This window comes from Cervus canadensis, chromosome 32, assembly GCF_019320065.1.
Source record: "Cervus canadensis isolate Bull #8, Minnesota chromosome 32, ASM1932006v1, whole genome shotgun sequence".
Classification (NCBI taxonomy): domain Eukaryota; kingdom Metazoa; phylum Chordata; class Mammalia; order Artiodactyla; family Cervidae; genus Cervus; species Cervus canadensis.
This window is the reverse complement of record NC_057417.1, coordinates 35,989,745-36,003,859: the sequence shown is the minus strand read 5'-3', so window position 1 is coordinate 36,003,859 and position 14,115 is coordinate 35,989,745. Positions and strand designations below refer to the sequence as shown.

Below are 14,115 nucleotides of genomic sequence, written 5' to 3'. Positions count from 1 at the left end.
GACCCTCTTAGGGTGAATGTGTCAGAGGGAAGGTAACTTAGAGTTAGCTTGGGGGTTTGGCGGGGGAAGGGTCCACACAGAAGGAACCGCAAGCGTGAGGATCTTGAGGCCGGAGAGATCGGGGTGCATCTGCAGGACAGAAAGGAGACCAGTGTGGTCCCGGTGCAGGGGGCCAACCTTGGGAGACAAGACTGGAGAGGTGGGACCAAGCAGGGGTCTCTGGAAGGCTCCCAGGAGGATTGAATGTTATACCCCTAGAGCCAGGAGAAAGGAGTAGTTTGGGCTTTTAAGCAGGATAGTGTCCTGGTAGGAGAGGAAGCTTGGTGGAATACAGATGTCGGGGAGTCCGTAGGGGCGCAGTGAGACCGACTGGAAGCTCCTGGGGTCTGAAAGTGAAAGTGTTAATCACTCTGTTCTGTCCAGCTCTTTTGGACCCCCATGAACTGTAGCCCACCAGGCTCCTCTGTCCATGGGATTCTCCAGGCAAGAATACTGAATGGGTAGCCATTCCCTTCTCCAGGGGATCTTCCCGACCCAGGGATCGAACCCAGGGATCTAACCCAGGTCTCCAGCATTGGAGACAGATTCTTTACCATCTGAACTAAGAGGGAAGCCCTGAGGTCTGAAGTTGAAGTAATACTGGAGATGGTGGTAGTCACTCAGGGAGGGATCTGATCCAGATTCCTGAAGCAGAGTCCACAGGGCCCTGGGAGTGATTGGGTTGGGGTGAAGGAGGGAGAAGACAAGAATAACACATTAGTAAAATGAGGATAGTAACACCTGGGGTAGGTAACCTCATGATTTAAATGTGCAATAAAATGCCTGATCCATAATAGAGCTTGTGCTAAATCACTTCAGTCATGTTCAATTCTGTGCCACCCTGTGGACTGTAGCCCACCAGGCTCCTCTGTCCATGGGATTCTCCAGGCAAGAGTACTGGGGTGGGTTGCCATGCCTCCTCCAGGGGATCTTCCCAACCCAAGCATTGAACCCGCATCTCTTATGTCTCTTGCACTGTAAATGGAGTCTTTACCGCTGAACCACTGGGAAAGCCCAATAAAGGCTTAATATATGCTTAATACATGCTAATTTTTAAAGTAATAAAGACTGCTTCTGTATTTAGAGCAATGTTTGTAATGATAAAAACCTGAAAACAATCTCAGTGTTGATCAACAGAATGATGGATGGATAAATCTCACAGAGATTATGTTGAGCTAAAAAGCAAGTGACAGAACAAAATCATTTCCATGAATTATAAGAACACACAGAATGAAAAAAAAAAAGAACACACAGAACGATGCTGTGTATGATTTAGGAATATATACATGTGTGGTATCCCTAAATGTATATGGGCCATGACCTAGTGACTAAACAACAACAGCATAGATGGTAGAGGGTAAAAGAAAGGTGGAATTTGGGTAAACACCTAATTCAAGATGATGGTTATCCCTGATGATAGGGGCAGGGGCTGGAGAGAGATGTGATGGGGGAAGAGTGCAGGTGGCATAAAAATGCAAGTTTTTGTCTGTTTTTTTTTATTTTGGCTGTGCTGAGCAAGCGACTTGTGGGATCTCAGTTCCCCGACCAGAGATTGAACCCGCCCGACCACGGATTGAACCCACCCGACCATGGGTTGAACCCGGGCTGTGGCAGTGAAAGCGCTGAATCCTAAGCACTGGGCCACCAGGGAAGCCCATATATGTGTACATGGATCCCCTCTTTTTTGGATTTCCTTCCCATTTAGGTCACCACAGAGCACTGAGTTGACTTCCCTGAGCCCTCCAGTAGGTTCTCATTAGTTAGTCTATTTTATACGCAGTATCAATAGTGTATATATATGTCAATCCCAATCTCCCAGTTCATCCCACCCACCCCACTTTCCCCCTTGGTAACCATATACTTGGTCTCTACCTCTCTGTCTCTTTCTGCTTTGCAACTAACTTCATCTGTGATTCCCTGTTTTTAAAAAGGCCCACTATTGTTACTTATTGGGTTTCCCTGGTGGCTTCGTGGTTAAAAAAAAATGTGCCTGCCAGTGTAGGAGACTGGGGTTTGATCCCTGGGTTGGGAAGATCCTCTAGAGAAGGAAATGGCAACTAGCTCCAGTATTCTAGCCTGGGAAATCCCATGGACAGGGAAGCCTAGTGGGCTATAGTCCGTGTGGTTGCAAAAGAGTCAGATGTGACTTAGGGACTAAACAACAACAACAACATTGTTAGTTGATACGATGACTTTATCATTATGACATGAACCTGATTAGCATGTAGCACAATGGGAACCCCCCCATACCTATAAAATGGAACAAAATATTCAGATAAATGATCCCTCATGGGACCTAGGCATCTGTGAGCAGGCTTGCCTTCACACACCCTGGGAGAGTAGGTTGGGGGTACTGTCCCTGTTTTCTGCAGGAGGAAGTGGAATCTAGGATGTCAGGTGACTTGCTAAAGTCCTAAAGTCCTTCAGCTAAAAAGGGGCAGAGCTGGATGTGTCATCCACGCTTGCTGGGCCTGGGGAATCCCGAAATGTGTCAGCTGAAGCCCCACTCCCACCCCACCCTCACCCAGCTGATACAGGTCAGGAAATGCAGGAGAAATCTGTGTACAGTCATTACTGTTACTGGGTCCACAACTGAGTCTATGCCAGGCAGGCACTGTAGCATCTCTGTGGGCATGGCAAGAGCTTCCAGAACTGGAGGGAAAGTCGTCAGCAGAGAACAGGACCACTGTCCCTGTGAAATGGAGCTGGACCCTATGGTCCTTACCCTCCATGTCCTCTGCCTGCCTTCTGTCCGTGGAAAACTTTAGTCAAAAAACAAGTTTAATCAGAGAAATGAGAAATGCAGAAACATAGGAAAATGGTCAAAGGAGACCAAATAATAATGATGTAGTCATTAAGCATAGTCAAGGAGAACCTTTAGTTCTTTCTCAAGGGCTATAGATAATATTCTGAGCCACATCCTGTGAGCTGTCTTATAGATACTGAAACACCATGTGGAGAAGTTAACTACTTGATAACCGGACTGCACCCATCACAGGAGCTGCCACAATTCTGAAAATTGGCCTCAAAGAAATGGGGACAAATGGACCCTGAAACTGAAGATTAACTGTGCCTAAAACAACCAAGATGATGCTGGTCAGACCACCAGTGACCAATCTGAAGATGACTGTCAGAGCTGACTGTGCTATTTCTGCATGTAGCCCTCTCCTCCTGTCTATAAAAGCTCATGTCCCACTGGAGGCCAGTGGGCAGGGTGGGGGTGGGGAGAGTCAGCCTTTGGACCGACATCCGCCCTCCCCCAGCCCCAGTCACTGGCATCTGAAATAAAGCACACTTTCCTTTCCACCAGCCTGGCTGGTATCAGCTTTTGAGTGGTGAGTAGCCGGACGCCCCTCTTCTTTCGGTAACACTTGGAATACCTACTCCCCCGCCCCCCAAATAAGGATTGCCCTGGTGATGAGGGGTGCTCAGACCAGCAGCTGGGACACCGCTGATGCTCCCCAGGGTCACTTTCTGGATGCTCACCGCCTGCCGGTGCCCTGGGGGAGCTCAGGCGTACCGTGAGGGCTTCGGTGAAGTCCATTTCCTTTCCAGGGGTCCCGAGGGCCCTGGCAAGTGCTCACACATCCTGTGGGCACAGCCTCTTCCCTGGACTGGTGGTCTGTGCTATCCTGTCGCCTCTGAGAACTGTTTCTCCTCGGTGGCAGCCACATTCCCAGTCACTTCGTTTTATCTGCACAGCACCTCTGTAGTGTGGGGATAGTGTCATCCCCATTTTGTAGATGAGGAAACTGAGGCCCACCAGAGGAAGCGACTTGCTCCAGGTCACACCTTATGACGCCTGTGCGGGAGGGAGGCATTGTGACCGAGGACAGGGCCTGATCTGGACCTTGACCCTGGTTCTGGGCAGAAGAGGGGGCTGGTTGTCCAAGACAGGGCCTCCCAGCTCTTCAAGACTCCTGAGGGCCTGGGGTCTCACACTGTTACTTTAGAAAGAACCATACTTTTATTGGAGGGTAGCTCAAAGAAGTCATTTACAAAATGCTTTTTGTTTTCAAAGCACAGCTTTTCATAAAAAGCAATGTCCACCTTTAATACATGCTTGAGTACACAGCTGCATATTGGGGGGCCGCCCAGCACCCATTTAGAAGTCCTCATCTGAGTTGTCCTCGGCCCACCGGCACACCTTCGCGGGCCCGGGGCTGGCCCGGGTGCCCGTGGGGGCCGGGCCGGGGGCGGGGGATGGGGCAGGGGCCAGGTTCACCCAGCCGGGCCCCCGGGGAAGCGCGTGGCTTTCTTTCAGTCTGACGATGCGGTAGTTCTCGTAGTGGACGTTGTGGGTGATGTCCTTCAGGTCTTGGAGGTGGGAGCTGGGAGATGGGTGGCCGGTCAGCGGGGCGGGCCGTGGGCATCCCCCGGGGTCCCCACAGCTTCCCAGGTTCCCCACTGGCTCACCGGATGAGCAGGTCTCTCAGGAGGGGGAACTCACAGTGGGCCATGTTCTCCACTGCAAGACACGGCGCCAAACCCTGAGTGTGGGCTCTGCTCGGTGCTCTGCCCTTGGCCAGCACTGAGTAATCGCCTGCTGTATGCTGCACTCCCCCACCCCCCACCACTGCCTGCCCCTCCCCAGATTTCTCCCATTCATTCATTCATTCATTCATTGCTGTGTCCCCAGCCCTTGGTACAGGTGGCTCCTGTAAATGGCTGTTGAGTCACAGGACTTCCTCTGCTCCTTCAGGGCCCCCCCAACCCCACACGTTTCCTTCTCTGTGTGTCCCCACCTGTCCTTGTCTGGCCACCTCTGTGGGCACGAGGACCCTGTTGGTCCCACTTTCACTGTATCCCTTCGGGAGCTGCACATAGTGCGCCCAGCACATAGTAGGCCCACAATAAATTCTGGTGAATGAATAGGGTGCCTCCTGGGTGCCAGGTTTCAATGCAAAGTGGTGGTTCTGCCCCCTCCACCCACCCTATGAGGCTGATGACTTCATGATAGCCGTTTGTGAGGAAAGTGAAGGAGGTGGGTAATTTGCCTGGGGCCACCCAGAAGCACAAAGGAACTTGACCCCAGGTCTGACTGTTTTCTGGCTCTGGGCTTAAACCCCCACCAGACTCTCTGGTGGGTGTGAGGATGGCAAGGGCAAGAGGCTGAGCCTCACTTTTCGATCTGTTCTCCCCTGAGCCCTCCCTAGGGTCCCTGAACTGACCTTCAATGATGCCCCACTTCGTCTTCCGGCCCAGGACACACCTCCCGTTCACCATGTGCTCTCGGTCGGCCCCGACCACAGCGAAGGGGATCCGCTCCTGCGGGGAGGAGACAAGACAGGAGGGTTGGCCTCACTGGGGACGTGGAGAGAGAGGTATGAACCCTCAGGTCGCTGCCCTTTGTGGGGACAGAAAGTGGCCGGAGGAGCACAGATGTCTGAAGTCGGAGGGCACAGAGCCTGATCGGTGCTTTGGTTTCCTCATCTGCAAAATGGGAGACATGATAGTACCGATGCAGGGCTCCAAATATTTGGGAAGGGCTTAGCAGTTTGAAGGGCTTAGCAGAACAAGTCTTGGAAACCAAGTGTTACTCAGAGCTACATTAGTGATGTCAATTCTGTTCATGTCCTATCTCTTACCTGAAAGCGATCCCCTTTAACCATTATTATAAGGTTAAAAGAGACAATTTTGGACTATAATTTGAGGATACATGCACCCCTGTGTTCATGGCAGCACTGTTTACAATAGCCAAGACATGGAAACAGCCTAACACCGTGTGACAGATAAATGGATAAAGACGATGTGGGGTGTGTACACACTCACACACGCACAATGGAATATTACTCAGGCATAAAAAGAATGAAGCGAAAAAAAAAAAAAAAAAAAGAATGAAGCGATGCCATATCATACTAAATGAAGTAAGTCGGAAAGAGAAAGACAAATACCATGTGATATCACTTATAGGTGGAATCCAAACCGTGACACAAATGAACCTACCTGGGAAACAGAAATAGACTCACAGACGCAGAACACAGGGTTGTGGTTACCAAGGGGAAGGAGGGTGGGGAGGGGTGCATCGGGAGTTTGGATTAGCAGATGCAGACTGTTATATATAGAAAGGACAAAAACGAGGTCCTACTGTATACCCCAGGGAACTGTATTCAATGTCCCGTAACCATAATGGAAAATTATATATGTAACTGAATCATTTTACTGTAAACCAGAAATTAACACAACCCTGTAAATCAACGATACTTCAATAGAAGGAATTTGAAAGAGAGAGAGAACTTTGTAAATCAGGGGCTGGCAACCTATGGCTCCTGGACCAAAGCAGTCAAATTCGTGGGCATACAACCCTGGCCATTCATTTACTCTTGTCTGTGTTGCTTTCATACTACTTTGGGAGAGCTGAGTAATCGCAGCAAAGTCTAAAATACCATTGTCTGGCCCTTCACCCAAAAAAAAAAGTTTGCTAAGCCCTTTTGTAAATTTTAGTTTCTTACTTGTTCATGGCTAGAAAGTACAAGTGAAAGTCATTCAGTCATGTCCGACTCTTTGCAGGCCCCTGGACTATACAGTCCATGGAATTCTCCAGGCCAGAATACTGGAGTGGGTAGCCTATCCCTTCTCCAGCGGATCTTCCCAATCCAGGAATCTAACCGGGGTCTCCTGCATTGCAGGTAGATTCTTTACCAACTGAGCTTCTAGGGAAGCCCATTTGTGGCTGCAAGTGGAGATTAGGCTCTCAAGTGCAGCATGGGGGTTTGTTTTTATTTCTAAGAATTAGGCTGTGATGGGGAATAAATTGATGCTAATAATGATAACTGTGTGTTGGGGACTTCCCTGGTGGTCCAGAGGCTGAGACTCCGAGCTCTCAATGCAGGGGACCGGATTTGATGCCTGCCTGGGGAATTAGATCCCACATGCCACAACTAGGAGTTCCTCTGAGGAAACTAAGACCCGGAGCAGCCATGTAAAAATAAATATTTAAAAAATAGCTATCTGTTGCACAATTATTATGCACCAGCCAGTATTCGACCCTTGACAGATGTTATATGTCTGGATGATTTATTGAGAGGTTAATTTGAAAAGCTTTCCTTTATTCCCCCAGCTCTAATCCAGTTGTGACCAGGCTGCTGTCTTTGCTGGCCTTGGGACAGAAAGCGGAAGGTCAAAGCTCTTTGAATCTTTCACAGGAAATACTGTTCATTGCTCCAGTGGGGAGCAGAAAGAGAAACTGTGTGGAGAAATTAGGGGCCAGACAGGAAGCAAGGTTTCCATGTACAGATGTGCATGGCATGCCACAAGGGTGTGTAGGGCTGAATCCCATACACGTTCCTGTCTGTGGAGGATGCTACTGCCTTTTTCTAATCCAAGCAAAAGTGCTGTGTAGTTTAGCAGGGTCCCTCAGGGAGGCGGTGGAAGCCAGGTGTCTATGGACGAAGAATCCCAGGCTTCACCCAGGTGCTTTTCAGGAACAAGACAGACTGACATTGAATGTACCACAAGGACAGGGAGACTGGGGCTTGGACGTGGAATTCAGTTGCTTCAGGGAAAAAGAAGATATGAGTCATTTCCTTCCTTCCTTCCATCCCTTTCTTTCTTTCTCTCTCTCTCCCTCTTTCTTTCTACAACTTTATTGAGATATAATTTACACACTATAACGTTCTTCCCTTTAGAGGTTCAGTTCAGTATACTTACAAGATTGTGCAACCGTCACCACAGTCTAACTCCAAGGCGCTTTCATGACTCCAAAGGAAAGCCTGAACCCTTTAGCAGTCACTCTCCATCTCCCCCTAAACCTCCCAGCCCCTGGCAACCACAGATCTATTTTCTATCTCTGTAGATTTGCCCATTCTGGACATTTCATGTAACAGAATCGTATAACACACGGCATTTGTGTCTGACTTCTTTCATTTAACATCATGTTTTCAAGGTTTATCCACATTGTAGGCACTATCAGAACTTTATTCCATTTGATGGCTAAGGAATATTCCCTTGTATGGATAGACCACATTTGTCTATCCATTCACAAGTTAATGGACATTTAGATTGTTTCCACTTTTTGGCTATTACAGATCATTCTAAATGTTCTGTTATATGAACATTTGTGTATGAGTTTTTATATCAAAATAAGTTTTCATTTATTTTTTTTTTCTTTAGGGTCTTAAAATGCCATAAGGTTTCCATTTCTTTTGAGAGTGGAATTGTTGGGCCATATCGTAACAGTGTTTAACCTTTGAAGAACTGCCAGACTATTTTCCCAAGTGGCTGCACCATTTGCCATTCCCACAAGCAGGGTGTGAGAGTTCTGGTTTCTGCATACCCTCACTAACACTTGTCATTGTCTTTTTCTTTTCCATGCCTTGTGGGATCTTAGTTCCCTGACCAGGGATTGAACCCACGTCCCCTGCATCGGGAGCATGAGTCTTAACCAGTGGACGGTGAGGGAAGTCTCTGTCCATTTTGGCTTCTCTTATGGCGACAGGATCTAGGGTGAGCAGGCTTCAGTAGTTGCGGCTCCCAGGCTCTAGAGTGCAGACTCAGTAGCTGTGGCACATGGGCTGAGTTGCTCCGTGGCATGTGGGATCTTCCCAGACCAGAGATTGAACCCGAGTCTCCTGCATTGGTAGGCAGATGCTTTACCCCTGAGCCACCAGGGAAGCTCCTTGTCCATTTTTAAATTGAGCTATTTGTCTTTTATTGTTGACTTGTAAGAGTTCTCGTTTTTTTTTAGTAATTTATTTTTGTCTGCACTGGGTCTTTGTTGCTTTGTGCCAGCTTTCTCTAGTTGGGGTGAGCAGGGGCTACTCTCTAGCTGTGGTGCCTGGGCTTCTGATTGCTGTGGCTTCTCTTGTTGCAGAGCACAGGCTCTAGGACATGCAGGCTTCAGTACTTGCGGCTCATGGGCTCAACATCTATGACTCACGGGCTCTAGAGAGTGGGCCCAGTAATTCTGGTGCACGGGCTTAGTTGCCCCGGGGGTGGGGTGGGGCATGTGGAATCTTCCCAGACCAGGGATCGAACCCACATCCCCTGCATTGCAAGGCAGATTCTCAACCACTGAACCACCAGGGAAGTCCCACCTGTCTTTTAGTATTGATCTATAACAGTTCTTTTTATATTCAAGATACAAGCCCCTTATCAAATATATCATTTGAGGACATTTTCTTCCATGCTGGGTGTTTTTGATGTGGCCAATTTCTTGCTCACCTTGTTTGTGAGCGGAGATTTGTGTCCGCCAGAAATATATGAACTTTCCCCAAGTTGCAGAGAGACAAATCTTCAGATGGAAAGAATGAATGGACAGCACATCACCCAGACTCAGTCCCACTAGCCTCCCCACCTCAGACAGCCTCCTACCCGGATCTTGCTGTTGAGGATCTTGTCATTGACGTCCTCGTCAAAGCACTTCTGAGGGTACACCTCGATGCTGTGAGTCTTCAGGTCATCCTGGATCTGCGGACCACACACAGGTGACCTCAGCCCACGCTAAGGTGAACTCTGCCCCCTCCACACCCCCACTGACCCCAGACTCGTCCCAGGCTCCCAGATCACCCTGTGCCTGAAGGCCTCTCGCTCCTCAATGGTCAGGCTGTCGGCCCGGGCTATCACGGGCACCACGTTCACAGCCCGGCAGAGCCGCTGCAGGAACTCAAGATCCAGGGGCCTCAGGCTGCTCAGGTGGGGCAGCGATGGTGGTGAGGGCATGATGAGCGGGTGCCAGCCCACAGCCCACGCCAGGGTCCCTTCCTCCTCCGCCCGCCGGCTCAGCCACCTCACCAGTGCCCGGTGGGCGGCACGAAGTATATGCAGCAGTGCACCCGCGTGTCGGGGATGCGTCGTTGGCGGGTGATGAGGATCTCCTCTTGCAGGTACCGCTCGTACTGCTCATTGATGTAGCCCAGGATGGGGTCCCAGCTGGGGCGGGAGATGGCCCAGCCTCAGAAACTTGCCGGGAGTCCCCGCCACCACCACCTCCCCAGGTCCTCTGGGTGTTCTGCCCTTACGGGGCGTCTCTGTACAGATGTGCAGTTTGTGCACTGCACAAAGGCAACCCGCCATGAGGCTGTGTAGGGATGAATCCCATGCAGGCTCCTGTCTGTGAAGGATGCTACTGCCTTTTTCTAATTCAAGCAAAAGAGCTGTGTAGGTTAGCTGAGTCCCTTGGGGAAGGGGTGGAGGCCAGGTGTCTATGGATGAAGCATCCCAGGCCTCACCCAGGTGCTTGTGTGAGTGTGTTTCATCTCCTTGAGATCCTAAAACAACTCTGGACGGGGGATGTTGTCATCCCCAAGTTACAAAAAAGGAAGGCGAGGCTCAGAGAGCATCTGCAGCCAGGCCCAGGTTGTACACCCAGCAAGTAGTTTAACCCAGGGGTCCTGACTCTGGAGTGAGGGCTTCTATTGCCTTGCCATATTGTAGCCTTCATCAGCGAGCTAAGAGCAAGCTAAGACCTTTACATACTTGACTCCCGATGATCTTGGGAGGAGGGCTGCACGCACCCATTGTACAGGTGAATAAACTGAGTCTCAAAGATGCCACATCCAGGTGGCTCCAGGCCTGATGTTTGCCGGAGACTGGAGGGCTTGGCCCTCCCTGCCCCCTCTGAGGACTCACCACTTGTCATTGTTGATTTGGTCCCCAAAGCCCGGTGTGTCGGTCACGGTCAGCTTAAGCTTCACGCCATTCTCCTCGATGACTGTGGGGAAGAGCAGGAGGCAGAGCGTGGGCCTGGGGGGGTGAGGGGAGTGGGGTGACGGGGGGCTCGCTCACCGTGAGTCATGGAATGCAGCTGCAGCGTCTGGGGCGTGGGCACCCTCAGACCCGGCATTGTGGACTTCCATATCTTGGACTTGAAGAGCGTGTTCACCATGGTGGACTTGCCCAGCCCGCTCTGTCCTGCAAATAAGCACAGGGCAGCAACAAAGTAGAAGGGCTAGGCATGTTTCTGAAACTCTCAAATAAACTTTCAGATAGTCAACCGTTTTTTAAGTATAACATAAACACAGAAAAGCATGTATGATCATAAGTCTCCAGCTCAGTGCCTTCCCCATTTTTTATTGAGGCAGAAATAAAATAAAAAAATTATGTATTCTTAACTAAAATATAAAATTATGTAAAATATGAACAAAATATTATTTTACTCATATAATAAAAATTAACATTAACCACTGAAAGTGTACAGTTCAGGGGCATTGAGTGCATTCACAGTGCCATGCAAACAACATCTCTCTCTAGCACCAAAACATTTTCATCAACCCAACAAAAAACTCTACATCCATTAGGCACACACTACCCAGTCACTAATCTGCTTTCCATCTATGGACTTGCCTAATGTGTACATACTTCTTTTTTTCCAACCTTTTTCTTCTGGCCATGCTGTGCAGCTTATGGGATCTTATTTCCCCAACCAGGGCTCGAACCCAGGCCCTCGTCACTGAAACCGCTGAGTCCTAACCACAGGCCCTCCAGGGAATTCCCTGGATGCTTCATATAAATGGGATCATGCAATACTTGACTTTTGTATCTGGTTGCTTCCACTCAGCATAATGCTGTCAGGCTCATTCACACTGTAGCATGTACCATGACTTCATACTTTTTCACAGCTGAATAATACTCCACTGGATGGATAGACCACACTGTTTATCCATTCATCTGCGGATGGGCAGGTCAATGCCTTTTTACAAATGAAACAACTGATAGATGTAGCACCAGGTGAAGAGACAGAACACATGATTCCACCCAAGACCACTCCGATCACATCTCTGTTAACAGCCCCGGGGACAGCCACTCTCCTGACTTACAGCAGCGAGGAGCAGCTCTGCCCACCCACCCTCTACTTGGGAATCACACAGCGCATGCTCTTTCATCTCTGGCTTCTTTTGGTGAGATTCCCTCATGCTGAATATTCCCTGACTCTTCATTGGAAGGACTGATGCTGAAGCTCCAATACTTTGGCCGCCTGATGCAAACAGCCGACTTGTTGGAAAAGACCCTGATGCTGGGAAAGATTGAGGGCAGGAGGAGAAGGGCGTGACAGAGGATGAGATGGTTGGATGGCATCACTGACTCAATGGACATGAGTGTGAGCCAACTCCGGGAGGTAGTGAAGGACAGGGAAGGCAGGTGTCCTGCAGTCCGAGGGGTCGCAAAGAGTCAAACATGACTGAGTGACTGAAAAACGACAATCGCCATGCCGTCTGTACTTGTAGATGGTCCATTCTCCCTGTTGTGCTGGCTTCTCAATTCCATGGACCTTGTCCCGCAGTAGGAAGCATCCTACGTCACAGGGCAGGATGCACCTTTGTGTCTATAGCTGAAATCGTCCTTTGGGCTTCGATATTCAGAGTGGGAGCGACCCTTGGCTATTGTTACCGGCGATATGGTCATGCGCCAATCTGTACCAAGATGCACTGTCAGTGTAAAGGAATAAACAGTATTTTGCTTGATATGATAACAAGAACGCAAACAATCTCGTGGGTGATGTTTTCTATGTATTATATGTCAAGATGATAGTATTTCTGGAATGTATTGGGTTAAGTAAAAAAGATGATTAAAAGTAATCTCTCCCGTTTCTCTTTACTTTTTTAAAGGAAGTTACTAGAAAATTTAAAATTATGGATGTGACTCCCATGACATTTCTATTGGGTGCACCCTCCTTAGAATAATACCCTTAGTTGGTGCTATACATCTGACATTTTGTGTTCCGTTGCATCCAGTTTATTTTGTGAGAAGTGTAGTTTTATTTTTTTAACTGATGTCTTTTTTTAAATATTGATTTACTTTTTTGGCTGCACTGTGTGGCAATCGGGATCTTAGTTCCCCAACCAGGAATCGAATGTGGGCCCCTTTCATTGGGAGCTTGGAGTCTTAACCACTGGACCACCAGGGAAGCAGAGAAGTGTAGCTTTTGACCTACCACATTAATTTTGCATGTATAAAAATGCAATTCCAGGTCAGCTGACCCATGGGCACTATGCTAAACCCCATGAGGAAACTGAGGCAGCGAGGGGTCAGGGGCCCAGGTCACACACTGGTGGGCATTAAATCCTGGGACCAGCATCTAAGTCCGGGTGTCCCCACTTACTGCCACACACAGCCTCCCCTTTTCATGTTCTGATTGGGTTTAGTTGGGGCTTCTTGGGCGATTTTTGTCTTTTCATGACTCAGCATTTCCCCTTTGAAGTACAATTATCAGGACCACTTTACAAATGGGGAGACTGAGGCTCTGAGAGGTGACACATCCAGACCCACAGGGTGCTGTCCGTGGCTCAGTCCTCCTGTAAGCCCCGACCCCTCACTCACCCACCACCATGATGTTGAACTCAAACCCCATCTTCATGGCCTTGATCTTGAGTTGGTCCAGCACAGCCTCGATGCCCACGTAACCAAGCCTCTCGCAGGAGAGGGTCCTCGGGCTGGAGGCCTGTGATGAACTGGGCGAGGGGGACTGCCTCAAGGGGTCCATGGGGCCAAGGAACAACGATGCCTGTCATCTGGGTCGGGGTGGGGAGAAGCGGGTCGCTGGGGCTCCAGAGGGGGACCATCTGAATTCTCATCTCTGAACCCTGACTCCTGAGACCTGCTCCCAGACATTCCCACGCTTCACATCTCCTGACCTGTGTACGCTGCTAAGTCCCCATGGCCCATGGAGCTTGGCAAGGGGTGCCTGGGGGCGTGGCCTCTCAGGGGAGACTGAACCCCTTTTCTGAGATGCGCCAGCCCCAGGAATCTGTCCCTCCCCCACCCTCGGCCCAGCCAGGCTCCCACAGCTGTGTGGCCGGCCTGGCAAAAGCCAGGGGCCGGACCCACGGGGGGGACACAGAGGGAGACAGGCAGCTTCGTGGGCACCTGGTGGCCTTGGGTTCCTGTGGGAGCCTTGAGGGACTGCCCTGTCCTGGCAGACCCTGGTGTGTGTGGTGAGGGGGAGGGGACAGGTGACAGTTAACTGAAGAATCTGAGCTCCACCTGCTTCCCATGACCCCCCCCCAACCCTGGGGGCTCCGCTGCAGCAGGGGGCCGGGGACAGGGACAGGTAAGCCACGCCTCCGGGCCCTTTCAGGTCAGTACCCTGTAACGCTCACAATGACACCAGCCTGGATCTATAGACAGGAAGCCAGGGCC

At 49.9% G+C, this 14,115-nt stretch overlaps 1 protein-coding gene across 2 annotated transcripts; it reads right to left on the bottom strand.

Annotated features, from left to right (window-relative positions):
• Positions 1–3,991: 3,991 nt before the first annotated feature.
• On the bottom strand, positions 3,992–13,907 carry SEPTIN12 (septin 12). 2 transcript variants are annotated; one of them, XM_043455931.1, is made up of 10 exons: positions 13,843–13,907; positions 13,297–13,487; positions 10,765–10,890; positions 10,609–10,690; positions 9,772–9,909; positions 9,547–9,664; positions 9,352–9,447; positions 5,211–5,307; positions 4,456–4,507; positions 3,992–4,370 (listed from the first exon to the last, which is right to left on the bottom strand). In XM_043455931.1, exons 2-10 carry the CDS (start codon positions 13,457–13,459, stop codon positions 4,145–4,147), a joined length of 1,098 nt encoding a protein of 365 aa, XP_043311866.1. In that variant the 5' UTR covers positions 13,460–13,487; positions 13,843–13,907; the 3' UTR covers positions 3,992–4,144. The 2 variants fall into 2 exon arrangements, with proteins under 2 accessions (XP_043311866.1, XP_043311867.1); XM_043455932.1 differs by lacking the exons at positions 9,772–9,909; positions 13,843–13,907 and having other exon boundaries at positions 4,134–4,370; positions 13,297–13,459.
• Between the last annotated feature and the right edge of the window lie 208 nt (positions 13,908–14,115).

Excerpts from the sequence above, each read along its gene's own strand:
- SEPTIN12 (XM_043455931.1), bottom strand. The coding sequence starts at position 13,459 with ATGGACCCCTTGAGGCAGTCCCCCTCGCCCAGTTCATCACAGGCCTCC. Across the intron at positions 10,891-13,296 it reads GTTCAACATCATGGTGGTGG|GACAGAGCGGGCTGGGCAAG; the intron begins GTGAGTGAGGGG and ends GCTTATTTGCAG. Across the intron at positions 5,308-9,351 it reads TCCTCAACAGCAAGATCCGG|GAGCGGATCCCCTTCGCTGT; the intron begins GTAGGAGGCTGT and ends TCCTCCCCGCAG.